This window comes from Fringilla coelebs (assembly GCF_963513975.1).
Source record: "Fringilla coelebs genome assembly, chromosome: 11".
Taxonomy (NCBI): Eukaryota; Metazoa; Chordata; class Aves; order Passeriformes; family Fringillidae; genus Fringilla; species Fringilla coelebs.
The window spans coordinates 17,958,277-17,974,002 of NC_140037.1; the positions used below are offsets into that span (position 1 = coordinate 17,958,277).

Here is a 15,726-nt window from a genome sequence, read left to right on the forward strand (position 1 = left end):
TGAGCTGCACCTGTGCGTACACAGCTCTGGCTGACAAGGGACAGAAGCACTGGTCACAGGTCAGTGCTGCGGTCTTACTTTGAACAGCGCAATCGCCGACGAAACAGCATTATTTTCTTCAAGAGTGCTTTTATCAAGGACCAGAAGTCCCAACGATCCGCACATAAACTTCTGCGACCGGGGCTGTCTATGGGCGCTGGAAGCCCCCGGCTCCAGCCGATGGGAGCGCGCCGCAGCCCCGCAGCCCCCGAGGCCGCGCCCCTCCCAGGCCGCCCCGGCCTTCTCGGGGCGGGGGCGCCGCGGCTCCAGCCCCGCACGGAGGCGGCCAGACGGCGGCGGCCGGGCGGGGCCGGGCGGGGCCTGGCCGGGCGGAGAGGCGCGGAGTCCCGTTAGAAGCAGCGAGGAGCCCGTGCGGATCCCCACCGGCGCAGGAGGAGCGACGGCCGTGCCCAGCCCGCCGGGAAGATGCCGAAAACGGTGGGTGCCGCCGGCGCGGGGCAGGACGGAGGCCCCGCCGCGGGGTCCGGGCGGGTGCGCGGGGCCGGGCGGGCGCGGCCTGGGGGGCTCCTCCCGCCCGGGGTCGGCTGCGCCCCGGAGGGAGCGGCGAGGGCCGCGAAGGAATGCCGGGGAGCGGAGCCTCCCGCCCGCCCCTCCATCTTGTGCTCCCCCGCCCGAGGGGCCGCGCCTGGAGCGCGGGGTCTCGGCGCGGCGGGGCCGCCTCTCCGCCCTAAAATGTCCGGCGGAGCGCGGCGGCGGCGCCGCCCGCCCGCGTGTGCGCCCGGGCCGGGACGGGAACGGGGCGAGGCTCCCGAGAGCCCGGAGGGAGCGGGTGGCTGCTATGGCCGCCTCGTGCGCTCCATGAAGAGGAGAAGTTGGGGTTTTCACAACTTGCGATTAGTCAGGTTGGGTTGCCAGGGAACCTTGTCCCAGCTTGACTCGAGGTATTTCTTGGCTGAGGAGATTTTGGTACTTTAGAAAGTCTAGTCAAGTCCGTACTTGACTCTCCTCGCAGCAGGAGTTCGGTGACTAATGAGGAGCATGGGGTTTTTCCATTTAATTTCTCCTGGTTGGAGCGAAAGAATTAGTCCCAGCCCTTCATTGATAAAACAGGAAGGAGCAGGCTGGAAGTCTCTGGATGTTTCCGTACCGGAGTGATCTGAAACGGCCTAAGAAAATCTAATGTTTGAGCTAAGAGTCTGTGGTTTACATAAAGGAGAGGAAAAAAACAAATCCAAACAAAAACTCACCTCTGTGCAAATAGAAGTTGAAATGAAATCCGCTGTGATTTTCTTTTAATAGTTTACTTTTTTTACTTTAGATATTGAATGCCTATTGGATTGTCAGCTACTTTTCCTGATGTCTTAAATGCCATCTCTGATAGCATGGATAGCTAGATGATGGTTATTATTATTCAAACATCAACATCTTAAAGGATATCAAACCTCAGCCTCTTCAAGGTTAAGACAGTATTTTCTTAAGCTTTAGAAAGACCTTCCATCAAATATTAGTGATTAGTGAAGATTTACTTACTAAAAAGCTAACATATAGGCAACAAGTTCAGTAAGATTAACTGAAATAGCACAAGCTAGGGGACTTCTATGTAAAATGCTTGAGACCTTATAGCCAGAGAGTTTACAGTTGTGATGAGTGGCTTTTTTTTAGTGTGAATCGGCCAAGAAATCCTGAACAGAGCTGCTTGCGGGGCGGGGCGGGGTTCCCAGCACCAGCCTGAATCTGAGCTGGCTGCGAGGTGCTCATTGCAGCCTCCCAGACACACCCTGGGCTGGATTCACCTTCTCAGTCTGCTGCTTTCTGGTTTTGACAGAGCAGTTCTGGTTTTGACAGAGGAGTTCTGCTTTCCGAGCTTTTAAAAGCTGGAGCAGATAGAGAAATGCAAGTGTTTTGGTGTAACGCTTTGTGTTGCACACTGAAGGCTCTCCAGAGAGCGGTAACAGTGTCTGTGCCTGTTGCAGTACAGAGCTGCAGGCCTGCTGCTGTATCAGCCTTTGGTTTCCTGCCCCATCTGCCTAGTTACAGACCCAACTGAAATAATATTTGAAACATTATTTCTTGATCTTTGGTTTGCAGGAACAGGATATGCTGGCATAACTGTGTAATCAGTTCTTCATGTGAAATAAACATGACTACTACTGTGCTAGCTTAAGATTTGTTAATAGCTGCTTAATTAACAAAACAGTAAAATGCAAGAGACTTTCCTCAGTCAAGGAAAAAAAAATCAAGGTCAAATGTGGGTGAAACCTGGGCAGTTAGATGTAGGTTTATGTGGGCTTCATCACAAAAATAAATCCACTGTGAAGAAGACAGATGGAGGAAATGTTCTAGGGAACAGTTCTGGCTGGGCAGGAAAAGCATTTGTGTCAAAACTACTTGGTTGGTAGCTCTTATCATTCATCTCACCAGGCTTACAGAAACATGCTGCTGCGTGGCTTAAGCAGCAAAACCTGTTGAGTTCTGAGTCTCTACACCTCCTCAAGCTAGGCTAAATGTTAGCACATGTACCTGGAGATTTCCATTTTGTTATGGGAGGCTCGCTATGAGTGACACTAGGCTGTGTAGCACTATTAATAAGAATCCAAGATTAACCCTGGTAACCTTTGAACTAGTGCACATGATTTGCTGTTGTGACATGTAATGGGGGGGTTTGGTTGCTGGAGGCTTTGTAAGCTGTGTAGAAAGTCCATCATGCATCAGCCTGCTGATCTTGCTATACTCTCAACAGGAAACCTTCCCTGTTTAATCTAGTGATACAACTCTGGTTTAAATATGTCGTGTTCTGCAAAGTTTGTGAAGTGTGAACAGTTAAAACAGACACCAAAAAGGGCATATAATTCCCCCCATGCTTTGTATTGCAGAGGGTGGAAGTAGTTGAGTGCTAAAAATGAGCTGTTGTCAAGCTCTGAGAAGTGTCTCCTCCATTTGTGTGCAGTCTGTTTATTTGCCATGAGTAGGCTCTGATCTCTCCCTGATTGATTGGAGCAAGGCTTCTGTTCTGGCATTCATTGACTATTTTGCCTGTGCATGTGCTTGCTCTGTGAATGGATGGGCCACTGAACGTGAAACAGGAGCATTCATCACATGTGATGTGAGGTGTGCACTCAACAGTCCTGTCACCAGGGCTTGGGCTGTTCTATTTTGGGTAACATTGCAGAGAAAGGGCTTTAATCAAAGCTAGTCTTGTGAATACAGAAAGTTTTAGAAGGTAATAAGGGAAAAGGTGCCAGTCCAGACTTGATTATACCTTAGTTTGAAGCTAAGTGTAGCAATGGTTATTAGGATTTTGAGACCCTGTCTGTAGTTTGAATTGATGGTCCTAGAAGTTTTTTTTTTTCCATTGTTCTTTAGAGCTTCAAGGTTCTAGTTAGAAAAGTCACTGAGAGATAGAGGTGTGTATCAGGAGAATCCTCTGGTTAATTAGTTTCTTGTGTCTGTGACTACTTGCTACCAAATGCTGCAACAAGATGGCAACTATGAGTAGAATGCTACACTTGTTTGGATCGTCTTTTTTTTCTTCTCGTGGAATTTGCTTGATGTCTTGAAGGGGGAAAGGGTACTGATGAAAACTGTGCCTTGAATAGATGGGCACTGCTCTCTTGATCCTGTTGTGCTATGAAGGAACTCTAGAAGCATTCTAGATGCCCTTTGTCTTATTTCGTGACTGGCCCATTGGTGCTGTCTCTTCCTTTCCTCACTCAGTACAACTTGGGAAGCTTGGTGACACTGATCCAAGTTTTACATGTGTGCTAACTTGTTAGGCAAACTCAATCCATTATATGTTTCTTCTAATGCCATCAGATCTATGACTTGCTGTAGAGAGGTGTGTTTGAATGCTCCAAAAGATCTTTATACAGAAGTGTTTCCCCTGTTGGTGATTTTCAGATGATTTTGTACTTCAGAAGCAGCAATAGCTAAAATATGCTGAGTTTACAGTGGAAGCAGGTAAACTACTGAAACTGGGAAGCAGTGAATTTTCTGTAGCTTTATACGTACCATGGGATTTTGCAAAACAGGAAAGGCCTTTGCACCCTAGCTTGTATTGTATTCAACAGCTTGGTCCTTAGATTCTGCAAGAATAGCAAGGTTTTACTTCATGTCAGGTGAAGCAATTAAGCCTGACAGTGAGCAAAAGCTTCTGTTTGGTACTTTTAGGCCTACTATATTAAAGTTAAACAGGGATTTAAAAGTACACCATTGATGAGAAACAAATATTCACTTTGTTTTTACATACTGGTAAAATCTTCCTTTCTCATCTTATGGCAAGCCCTGCCCCTGACAGAGCAAAACCCATCAGGTTTTACACTGTTGTGAGCAAGAACTGTTCTAAGTGCCTGAGCTGAATTGGAATTTATGATCAGGATCCAGCTCATAAAACTTCAAGGTGACAATGTTACCTATAAGAGTGCTTATCATACAAGAGGTTTTTGAAGATTAAACATCTTAGTTGAGTCCTTTATTTAATTTTTGCCCTGTTGATTTGTTGCCTGAGGCAGCTGAGAAGCATCAGGTTGGTGAGGTGCACCCAGTAAAAGGGGCCCCAGGAGAGCTTTAAGTCTGCTGTTTCTGCTGTAAGAATCCTATGGGGAACAGGGTGCCTCCTATCAGGGGTTCACCACCACTTGCTTCTTGTAAATATCCTGTCACCATAACGACTACAAGCAACATCTTTTTTAAACCTTCAGGGTATTTCCTTGGGTGATTCTGCTTTGTGTGATTAGTCACCCCTGAAGTTTCATTACAATTCTTGCTTTAGTCATGAGGATGGTTCATAAGATGTCTTAATATGGACTCATTTATTTTGAAAGGAAATGGCATCTCTGCCTCTAGAGGAAACTTGGTTCGGTTGTTTTATGTATAATGTCTAGTCTGTAGTGAAATTCTCCTCAAAAAGCTCACTAAGTCCCTAGTAGCTGCATGAAAGACAGCTGATGAACTGAAACCGGAGGATTCAAATACCTTCTGCTTGTGACACTGGGTGTGCCTGGGGACAGCACCCTCCTGGCCACGTCCCTGCTGGTCAATGGCTGCTCCACAGAGAAGCCCCTCTTCCTCCACAGAGGTGATTCTGGCTCTGCTCCAGGCTGCGAAGGAAACTGACTAAAAGCTTCCTCTGGCTGCGTCATCTCCTGGACTCTTTCCTGGCTTGGTGCAGCTCAAGCAACCTTATTTGGCTGACTTCTTTTTTTTTTTTTCCCTTCTGTGCAGCAAGAGGGCCTCCCTGAATTTGCACAATAAAGCTGTTATCTGTGCTTAATCACTGTTCTGAGAACTACAATGGGGTTTGTTTGAAAAGAGCTCCAAGATTTCAACTCCTTGGATCTCTATCATTCCAGTGTCCCGTTTCCCTTTTGTCTGTTTGCTCAGTGATTATACCAGAAACCAATTCTATGCTGCTGTAGTCACACTATTGGAAAAGAGGAAATCTCTCTCTACCCAGGAATAATCCAGGGCAATTAACTGATGTAAATTAAGAGCAATAGTAAGCAGCCAGTTAATTGCTTGCTTTTCCCTAGGGGTATTTGGGAACAGCAGTTATTTGCATAGTGCAGCCAATAATACTGAGTTAAAAGTTTGTTTTTATCCCATCTGAAACTTCCAAACTAGGCTGAAGTCTCTAGGTTGTGGGAAGGCTACTCTTTCAGGCACATCTCTCTGTAACGTTCCTGTGGCTGTTTCTAGGTGGAGCATTCAAGTGTTTTGGAAGTTGTGGGCATAAACCCCACCCTCCTGAGTCCAGTAGCTAATGCTGACTCTTAAGGTAGTGTTTAAAGTAAATACTTGGCAGGGAGAGAGGAAGAGACAGTCTCTGGCAGGCTTGGTGGTTGTAAGACCACAGGATCATCTACAACTGTTCAGGGGTTTAGAATCTGAAATTGCAGAGGTTTGGGCCTTATATTGACAAGAAACAATTATGGCTGCAGCTTCCTTCCTGTGCAGCTGTGAAAGGTTATATTCACTTCTATGAATGTGTGATCCTCCAGGGCAGTAGTGGGGCAGTCACTCCTCGCCTTTGTATAGCAGTTTGTTTACCTTAAATGGGGAAAAAACATCCTTTGAAGATGTTTTTAAAGGCACAACTCCTGCAGAATGCTTTTTCCTAGTTGTTCTAACATCTCTGAAGCTGCAGTAGTAGCTGAGGAGCCGATTGAAAGATACAAAGTGTGGATGAAAGAACATTGATCAGTTCTCATCCTATTGCCAGGCTAAGGAAGAGAACTACTTGGCCATGCTAAACCTCTTTCCCTTTGGCTGTTGCTGGTTGATGAATAGCTATGGGAAAGGGCACAGGAGTGCCCCTGAAGGAGGAATGAATGAAAAAGCTCTGAACCTGATCAGCTCTGTAGAGAAACATGTAATTAGGCAAGAATGAGATGACAGACTAGAAGAGGGAAGAGACACTCCTTTCTCTGCCAGCTGTGATTCTGTGTAGAGTAAAATGAAATCTCAGAAGAGTTCAGAAAGAATACCTGAAGTAGTGAATCAAGTGCCATGGTATGCATGGTCCAGACTGAGCTGTATTCTTGCAAATTTCTAGTTCTCTTTGTCAGCTTGTTTGTTTCCTAGAGGAAGGCTTCTCAGGGACAGAATTTTACTGTCCTGGAGTGTGAATACTGTAAAAACTTGCTTGTTGTATTTTTTCATTGTCTTTTTTTTTGGTGGGGCAGTGGGGTTGTTAAATTGATATTGGAGAATTTTGCATACAATGAGTTTGAGAACAGTTACTCTGCCATTGTATACCTTCCTGCGTTCTTGAGGTGGAATCATAGAATCAGTTTGGTTGGAAAAGACCTTTAAGTTTGAGTTCAGCTGTAAACTGATGACATGCAGCCATGAACCAGTCTTGTCTGTCTGTTTATCACTGATATTTACTATTCTCCTTTGTAGGCCTTTATCAGAGCATTTTTTCCTCTCTTGATTGGGAATTTCGTTATGGTGGCAAAGTGACAGTACAGGAAAAACCTGCCATTGCAATCTGATCAACCACTTAGTCACAGCATTTAATAAATGTATTTGGTTTTATATAACATAAGATAATAAAGCATAGAATTCTAGGCTAACTCATGGAACTCTGGGCTAACTTTTTCCTTGCCATAGCTTTTCAACTGTACAGTACAGTTGAAAAGCTATGGCAAGGAAAAAGTTAGCCCAGAATTCCATTGTGCTTGGTTACAGTGCAGAAACTGAACTTCCAGAGAAATGATTAGGATGAAGTGTCAGGATACTTGATATCTTCCATCCCCCAGAGGTGTGGTTTTTCATTCATAATGTCTCTAAGAATATAAATATGGCATAGATTTTATTTTTTAAATTCACTTTGCCTGAACGAGATACACAGAGGGCAAAAAAAATTAGTTCCTCAACATGCTAAATGTCTTTTCAGTCAGTTTTCTGGATGGACAAGAGGGTTCTGGTTGTGTATAATTTTTTTTCTCTGTTGAAATTGAGAACTGGATATCTTCCTGACTATTGTAGTCTACAGGACTTGCGGAATGTCAGCAAATGGTTCTGAAGGAACACTCTAAGAAATAAGGCAGTTCCACTGCTGACAAATTCAAGCAATATCAGGTTGCCCAGAAAAAAGTTCTATTGCAAAATCCACACAGTACTTGGTGGTCCAATACATCTTATATGAAAACAATCCTATTAGTCAGAAATTATAGAGAGGGAGGGCATGTACATATGTATTAAAAGTAAGGATTTGCTTACAGATCATTAAGTAGACACTTAATGAAAATAACCTCTTTGGACTGGTTGTTTTTGCTGTGTTTAATACCCCCCAGGGTGTGTTTTGCCCTCTTGTCTCCAAGGGCACAGTGCTGGCTCCTCTTGAGCCTGCTGCTGACAGCACTCTCAGATCCCTTTCTGCAGGGCTGCTCTCCTCCCACTCCTTTCCCACTTTGGAGTTGTGCCTGGTATTACTCTGCTCCACGTGCAGAATCTGGCATTTGTTCTTTTCAAATTTAATGCCACTGATCAATCATGCTCTGAGTTATCTAGATGCCTTTGCAAGACCTCGTGTCCCTTGAGTGAGTCAGCAGCACAGCCAGTGCTGCTATTGTCAGGACCTTTGCTAATGGTGCATTCAGCTCCTGCAAACCACATCATTGATAAAAATACTGAGCCACACTGGCCCCATTATGGAGACCTGGGGAACATCACTGCTGACTGGTTGCCAGCCAGACACAGCCCCATTCCCTGCAGCCCTCTGAGCCCTGCTGCCACTTCTTCTTCATCCAGCACACTTTGTTCAGCTGCAGGATAAGTTCAGTTTGTCCAGAAGGATGCTGTGAGAGACAGTATCAAAAGCTTTACCAAAATACTGAAAAACTGCATCCACCACCTTTCCTTCATCCATTGAGTGACCTTATTGTAGAAGGATATCAAGAGCCCTCATTGGCTGTGCCTGATGACTTCATTGTCTTTTAAACACTTTACTGTCCTTTAATTGCCTTTCAGTAGCACCCAGTAACTTGGTTAATCTAATTACTCTCTGATTTCTAAAACAGATCTGCAAGAAAGCAAAATTGCCTGGAAAGCTGGAAGGATTAAAAGAAACTTGCTTATATTGTAGCTTATAGCACAGCTGGGACAATAGAATACTCAATGTTTAGGCAATAAAAACCTGTAATATTGTGACATGTTTGCTTTGGTGTATGGTTTGTGTGTGTTTTGTTTTCTTTTTAAAGTCAGCAAAGTTATCATTTAAGAATGTCACTAGATTATATTACTCACTGTATTCATAAGTTCCTCTAAGTTTTGACAGCAGTCCTTAATGGAGACACTGCACAGCAGGTATAAAAAGGGTGTTGCTTCTCTAGTGCGTTGTTTGTTACTACTGTATGTTGCATCCAAACGTCTGTGGTCTGTGAGATGAGATTGAAAGCTTAAGCATCAATTACTGTTTTGCCAACATCTATTTATTTCATTTGTTCCTATGTGTATCTCAATATTAAGGAGTCATAAAACCACTTTTGAAAAAGTGACTGATTAACTTCATTTGTTTTTTTGGATAGACAATGAAGGTTGTATTGCATCCTGTGTCTGTCCATATTCAGTGTACTGTAGCTACTATTATCCTCCTGCAGTGAAAAATGAGGATCTAAGCTTGCCTAAAGAGAAACCTGGCTTCTTCTGTTACTGAAAATGTGGTGTTTGAGCTGCTGGATTTTTGTTGCAGTATCTGTAATTTTCACTAAGACACACTCAACATGGGAATGTGTTTGCATTGGTGAAGTACTGGAAGCAGAAGGCAGTAAAATGATTATGTTCTATCACTTCACTCTTCACAATCCCCTAGACAACCAGAAGCTGCTGTATGAGCTGTTAGACATGACTGCTCATTTTGTGAGCTGCCTCAAAAACTGTAAGCTTGCTAGTAATTTGAACAATGGGGTCAGAAAATACTAGTATTACTAAAAATGTCAGGAAGTTCCAAGTCCATGGTTGGGACTGTGGAAGGCTTGAAAATGTTATTATTCAAGAGCATGAAATGCTTTATCACTAAGCCAAGAAACCATTTTGATAAGTGACGTCTTGGTGCTCCAGCCTGCAGCTCCATTGTGCTGATTTTGTTACAGAAGCTGGACTGTAACTTATTCTTTGCTGTAGTACTGAGGTGACGTACTTCTGTTGTTGCTATGCTAGTCCTTCACTTCTAAAGCTGTTGAGGAACCCCTCTTACCTGAACTTGGTATTGAAGAAAATCCAAGTTTTTTTGTTTTCTTAAAACACTAAACTGTACCTGAAATTGATAGTATTCTGACCCAGCCATGATGAACTGGGAACCAGCAAGTTCCTGAAAATTAATTTTCTTACTGTACTTGTAGTGCCTTGCTGCTGCTTGTGTCTTTGGCTCTGTGAAATCTATAGACACCAATGTCTTCTGCGCTGTTTACCTGGAATTCTGTGTTGACAGCCACACATGTAGAAGTGCAATTCTCAAAACCCCCCAACATAGGTTTTTTTTTTCCCCTTTATCTTGCTCTGTGGTTTGTTACTAACATCTCAGATTGAAGGGTGACTGCAAGAGGCAATGCAATGTATTATGCTCAGTTTGAATACCCTTTTGGTCTTCCAGCACTTTAGGGTAGAGAGCTTTTTTTTGAAAGGGTCCATGTCAGTGTTTTACATTTTATTTTATTTTATTTCTTACAGCATTTTCAGCTGTAAGAATATATCAGTATAGTAGTGTTGTCTTGAATCTACCAAAAAACAGAGCAAATAGAACGACTGAGTAATTTCCAAATCACTAAAAATCAGACCAATATGAACAGTACTTGCTTCAGCGTGATGCACAGAAATACAATGCTATCTCACAGTTTGTTCAGACAATGGTCAATAATCAGGTAAAAATCTGACAGAAGGCTGCCCTGCTCCTTTGATGCTTCAAGTTCTGACAGATTTAATACATAGGCTTTGCCATTAAATGCTTTTATCATATTCAAATGACAGCTTTGATTTAGCAGTGTTTGGAAGGATTTGACAATAATTGTGATTGGAGAGGATGCAGATAGTCTTATAAACCAAGTGATTTTGCTGTTCTGCCATTCCCTTAGAGAGAGATGGGTGATTAGATGCATTAATGTGGATCTATCCATTTCTACAACAAGCCTGAGCAGGAGTAGTTAGCTGCTCTTACTGCTCCCAGTGTTCTGGACAAGTGCAGTTAGGGTAAGATATTTGCATGAAGGAATATTGAAGGAGCCCTGATTTTGATCAAAGTTGAATTCATCTCTGCCAACCCTGTGCTGCTGTACCTTAGCATAGGGAAAAACCTGAAAGCATAAAGCAACCCTACACTGCAGGTCTGGGTAAGAGCTAAACTCTTCTGAGTGTTCTTTGCAGAAGGCTGGTTTTCAGGCTCCCTGCCTCTCCTTAGTCTAGTGAGTTTTACTGTTTGCTTTTTTAGGTTATATCTGCATGTATGTTGACCTTTTCAGGAGATGTACTCAGCATCTGGCTATTTCTCTTCCTACTGCCCAGTAGAGTGTCTCAGTTTTGACCGGCAGCTTTAGGAAGATCACTAACAGTTTGGCTTATCTGCATGTTTGGCTGCATAAAGATGATCCATAACATCTCTGTAGAGGAGAATTAGGGATCCAGGTATGCCTGGGAGTGAGGAGTAAGAGTGGTTCAGAAAGTTGGTCCATCTTGTCCAGTTGTACCCAAAAAGCCGTCTTGCCCTTGCTGTTCTATGGCCTGCAGCACCTCCCCTGTGTAAATGTAGTGAACAGGACCAATGAAATTATTCTGTTGGAGAAAATAACAGGAAAGTTATTCCCACCCTGATTTCTCTTTTGAATTTCTACTTGTGCTGTAGTTGTGGAGTACAAGAATGAACCCAGAGAAGTGATTGGAAGGATGCTGGTTGTTCAGGATGGCTTCCTGTGGATAGCCAGGTGGTGGATACAGACACTGTATGTGCTGGCACTGCTCTCCTCAGCTTCTTCAGGAACCTTTTGGGACATGGGGTTCTGTGTCAGGGTGGTGTAGCTGCTCTCCTCTGTATTAGGAAAGCTCAGTTGCCTGACTAGATGGAGCTTAAAATAACAAAGACTACTTCAGCAATCACAAGCTGATCTTTTATAAACTGTGGACAGTCCCAACAGAACTATTTAAAATCTAAAATAGGTCGCTGGTGAGGGAAGCAAATATGGGTGGGGAAACTGAATATTAAAAAGAAGTGTAGAACTGAGCCATTTAGGGGAAATCCTGTGTTTTAGGGAACTGTGACCTAAATAGATATGAAAATTTAGCCAGCCTAAATGAGACCCTGTACTGAAAGGAAGTTGCAGGATTTGTCTAGCGTGCTGGAAATGATAAAGCTGAAAATCACAGGATGATGAAACATCTTTAGCTCACACTTGACTGTGCATGTAGTTAAATTTGGAGGGATGGCTCATAGTCTGGGCAGTCAGATCCCACAGTAAGACTGTGTTCTAGCTCCTAGAAGTCTGGCCATTGTTCAGAGGTTCAGTGAGGGCTGTGAGCTGGCCAAGAACTTGATGTGCCACACCCAGGCCATGCTCTGGGTGTCTAGAACAGGCAGCCCTGTGTTCAGCTCCCCTCCCTGTAACAGAGCTAAACTGCTAGGAGTCTCTTAGTTGAAGGCCAGAGAGAAGCACATGAAACAAGATAAGCTTGCTCTGACTTTTTATCTAAATGTGAGTCCTTTAGAAGGAAGAGCTTGGCCACAGCAGTTATCTTCATGCTTTCTTCCCTGTAGAAAGTGTCTTTAGTGATTAGCAGAGAGTTGGAGTGTAGCAATTTTATTTGCCCTTGATTCCAAGTTACCTCTGAAACAATTCTTAACTGTAGATGAATTTAGAGACCTTTACATAGGAACTGAGTATTTAGTCTATTAGCTCATGAACCTCAAGTACTTGCTGTACATGTGATACCTCAATGCAGGTCACACTTGTCTTGTTAGCATCCTGTCTTGATCTTGTTTTGAGCTCCTTCCAGCAAAGTAGGTGCTTGTGATTTTGGCAGACATTCACTGGATGCTATGTTTGGAAAGCTCACTGACTTTTTGGGAACATATCCTGGCTCCCAGTCTTGCCTGATCAGCCCCTCAAACTGGGTCTTTGCAACTGTTGAACAGTTCTGTGAAATTCACTGCCCTTGGCTTCAGGATAGAAGGGGAAGAACTGGATACAGGGGAGGTTGGGGTGGGGGGAAAGTTGCTTCCTAAGAGCCGTTCAGAAAACCTGAAGTGCCTCTGATGGTGGTAGGGAGTGCAGGGACTGTTTTGCTGGTTGAGTGACTGCAGTCACAGCCAGGACCATAACACCTTTGTACAGTGTACAACATAAGGGGTGGTGGCACAAAACACTTGTTTGTAACCTGTGAGTAGGATGGCCTGGGAGGAGCACACAGTGTGAGGAATGTCACCCATACCACGGCTGGCACTCAAACATGCCCACTGCCTGCTAACTGCCCTTAGGTTGAAGAGCTTTAGCAAGGGATGTGGTTAAAGTCTGACATGTGAAATACAACTGCCAACCCTACTATTAGTGTGCAGAGCCCATAATAGGTGTATGTGCTTCTCCAGAGAAAAGCTCTTCTAACAGGCACAAAAAAAAAAGGTGTTTATAAAACAAACAACCTCCCTAAAACAAACCCAAAGCTGCGCAGATTGTAAAAGTTGAATGATGGCAACTGCACGTTGCTAGATTTTGCTTCAAGTTTTACCTGCTGATCCAGATGTTGTGGAAAAGGGGTTGGGGATTTTCCCCATGGTGTTTTAATTTCCTAGTTTTGACTAGTAAAGGATGTTCTCTCTAAGCAGCTCAAACAGCAGGTACAAAAATAGTTATTCCAAGGTCTTCTTCAAACTGACTCTAAAGAAACAGAAAATGGCAATGTTAATTACTTGGAACAGCTACAGGAAAGCAAAGGGAGGTGCTTGAAGAATCTATTTATGGAAAAGGAAATGGCAGAAATAGAGGAATTGATCCATTGCACAAGGCTGGGAGTAAGTAGTGTAATAAGTGGCATACAAGTATCTGCTCTTGACTGTAAATGTGGGGATCCACCCATGGCTGCTTCTACTGGCTCAGTACTCTCATCTTGCAACTCCTTTCCTCTAAGTGAAACTCGTTTGCCCTCTGGAGAGGATGACAAGCCGCTAATATCCAGGGTGTTCAGACATCATTGGTGGGAGGTAACTGGTTGAAAAGTAAGGAATTACATTTAAGTACCTTTAACCTGGAAACATCATTAATGATTTTGGAAGACATGCTGTGTAGGTGGCAGGGGAATTTTAATAATAGGTTTGAATTAATAACTTCATAGTAGTCTTTGTAAAGTAGAACCTTCTTCCTGAAAAAGTTGCCGGCCCAAATCGGATCACTGACTAAATTGGGTAAATGGTACCTCCAGAATTGTGAAATGTGGCGATCTCCAGCCCTATGGAGCCAGCTTTGGCACAGCCCTGGCTTTGAGTGCTTGTGCAGGGCACTTATGAGTGTGTGCTCACTGGTGCTAATGGAGGAAGTGTCTCCAGAGCAGGGAAACATTGATTGTGAGAAAGCTGCAAAGCTGGGGCAGGGTGAGTGAGTGAAGGCATCTAAAGTAAGGCAACTGCAGACAACAGACTCTTTGCATGAGGAGTAGGCTTTTTTTAACTTTTCTTGTGAACTCTGTGAACGTGGATTGAAGGAGACCTGGTTTTTAAGAGAAACTGTCCTTGAGGGTAATAAATCTGATTCTCCACCATTTGAGGGAAAAAAAATGGAATCTGTAGTTTATATAAGGGTGTCTGAAGTAGACTCCCTGACTTGATATGAATAGCTGATCTCTGGACTGATGAACATGTCCTGCAAGGACAGTCCCCTCCAACTCCGCTTAGTGATCCTCTGCTCAGGCCTCTGTGAGTACCAGGTATCAATCACATGCAGAGGAGGACTTAAACAGGAAAGTAGCTGCGGCTTCTCACTCTTGGTCTTGAGAACCAGATAAGCAACAAAGTATTGCTGTGTTGCTGTGCTCTGTAGGGATTGCCTTTTCAATGGTAGCAACTGCCTTTAAGGAAACAGATTTTTTTTTTTTTAATGGGAGCATTCCTGATTACCACTTGCTATATGGAAGAATTTTATTTTCCTTCTCATCACTGTGAGATAAGCAGTACAAATTAACACAGGAATATTTTGAGATTAACAGTCAAACAAATATACCAGGGCTCTGACAATACCATATGGCAGGGTTTGTATTAGAATAACTCACTTGGTTTCCTTTTTTGAAACTGACCTTTAGCATTATATATTGTAGCAGATTTTTAGTTACAGACACATACACACACAGAGAGACTATTCTGAATTTGAAGGGACCCACGAAGATCAAGTCCAACTCTCAAGTGTATGATGTGTATGGGGATTGAAACTGCAACCTTGGCAAGCACTGGAGCATCCCTTGGTGCCTCAATGAGGTATTAAATGCCACAGGTGACACTGATCCTGTCTGCCCAGACACTGCTGCTTTCACCCTTTCTTAGTTGCTGGTCCCTCCAGCCTTTCTCTATACAGTTTTTGCAAGCAGGCTTCTCAAAGCTGTGAACTTTCTTGATCTTGTAGGCTGGTGCTCTGGCTTGCTTCCTCTTCCTGTCCCCAGCAGTGTGGCCCTGAAGCTGTGTGTGTGCTGTGGTTTGTTGCCCACATGAGCCATCTTGTCTTGCTGGGGACAAAGAGCAGTTGGTGGTGGTGGGGATACAGCTCTGGTGTGACTGTGCTCAGGTGTGGCTCCACAACAGCTTCTGAATCTGAGCTGGCTTGTTACCCTGTTCCTTCATAAGGAAGGAATAAGACCATGTGAGCACAAATTTATTTAGGTTTAGCCTGAATTCTGTTGCTCACAAGAGAGGTTTGTGAAGCTGGGGAGTAGCAGCTGCCCCTTCACTGCTCTGTCTGCAGGCTCCATGCTAAAGTCATTAGGGATGCTTTAAAGGGTGCATTCCTGCTACAGGCTGTACTTACGTACCAAAAGAAAGCCATACACTCCATAGGATGTGAGTACTGCTTTTGGCTCACTGGTACCAGAAGTACCATGGCAAGCTTTCTCCTCAGGTGTTAGCTTTATTCAAATAGTGGGGTGGGATGGGATGGGATGCCTCCTGTGGACTTACTGCATGGCCTGTGCTCCAGTCAAATGAGAAGTGCTGTGTCCCCAGCAGAGCAGGATGGGGCTGGTGAAGGGAGCTGAGAAGCTCCCAGG

The 15,726-nt window shown here is 44.0% G+C and overlaps 1 protein-coding gene across 1 annotated transcript in view; it reads left to right on the plus strand.

Annotated features, from left to right (window-relative positions):
- Window positions 1-339: 339 nt before the first annotated feature.
- The window catches only part of MSN (moesin), a 39,903-nt gene continuing 24,516 nt past the window's right edge, over window positions 340-15,726 (plus strand). Inside the window, exon 1 of the mRNA XM_084213341.1 lies at window positions 340-477. Coding sequence (XP_084069467.1) covers window positions 466-477 — 12 coding nt within the window. The 5' untranslated portion in view covers window positions 340-465. The remainder of the gene's footprint in view (window positions 478-15,726) is intronic.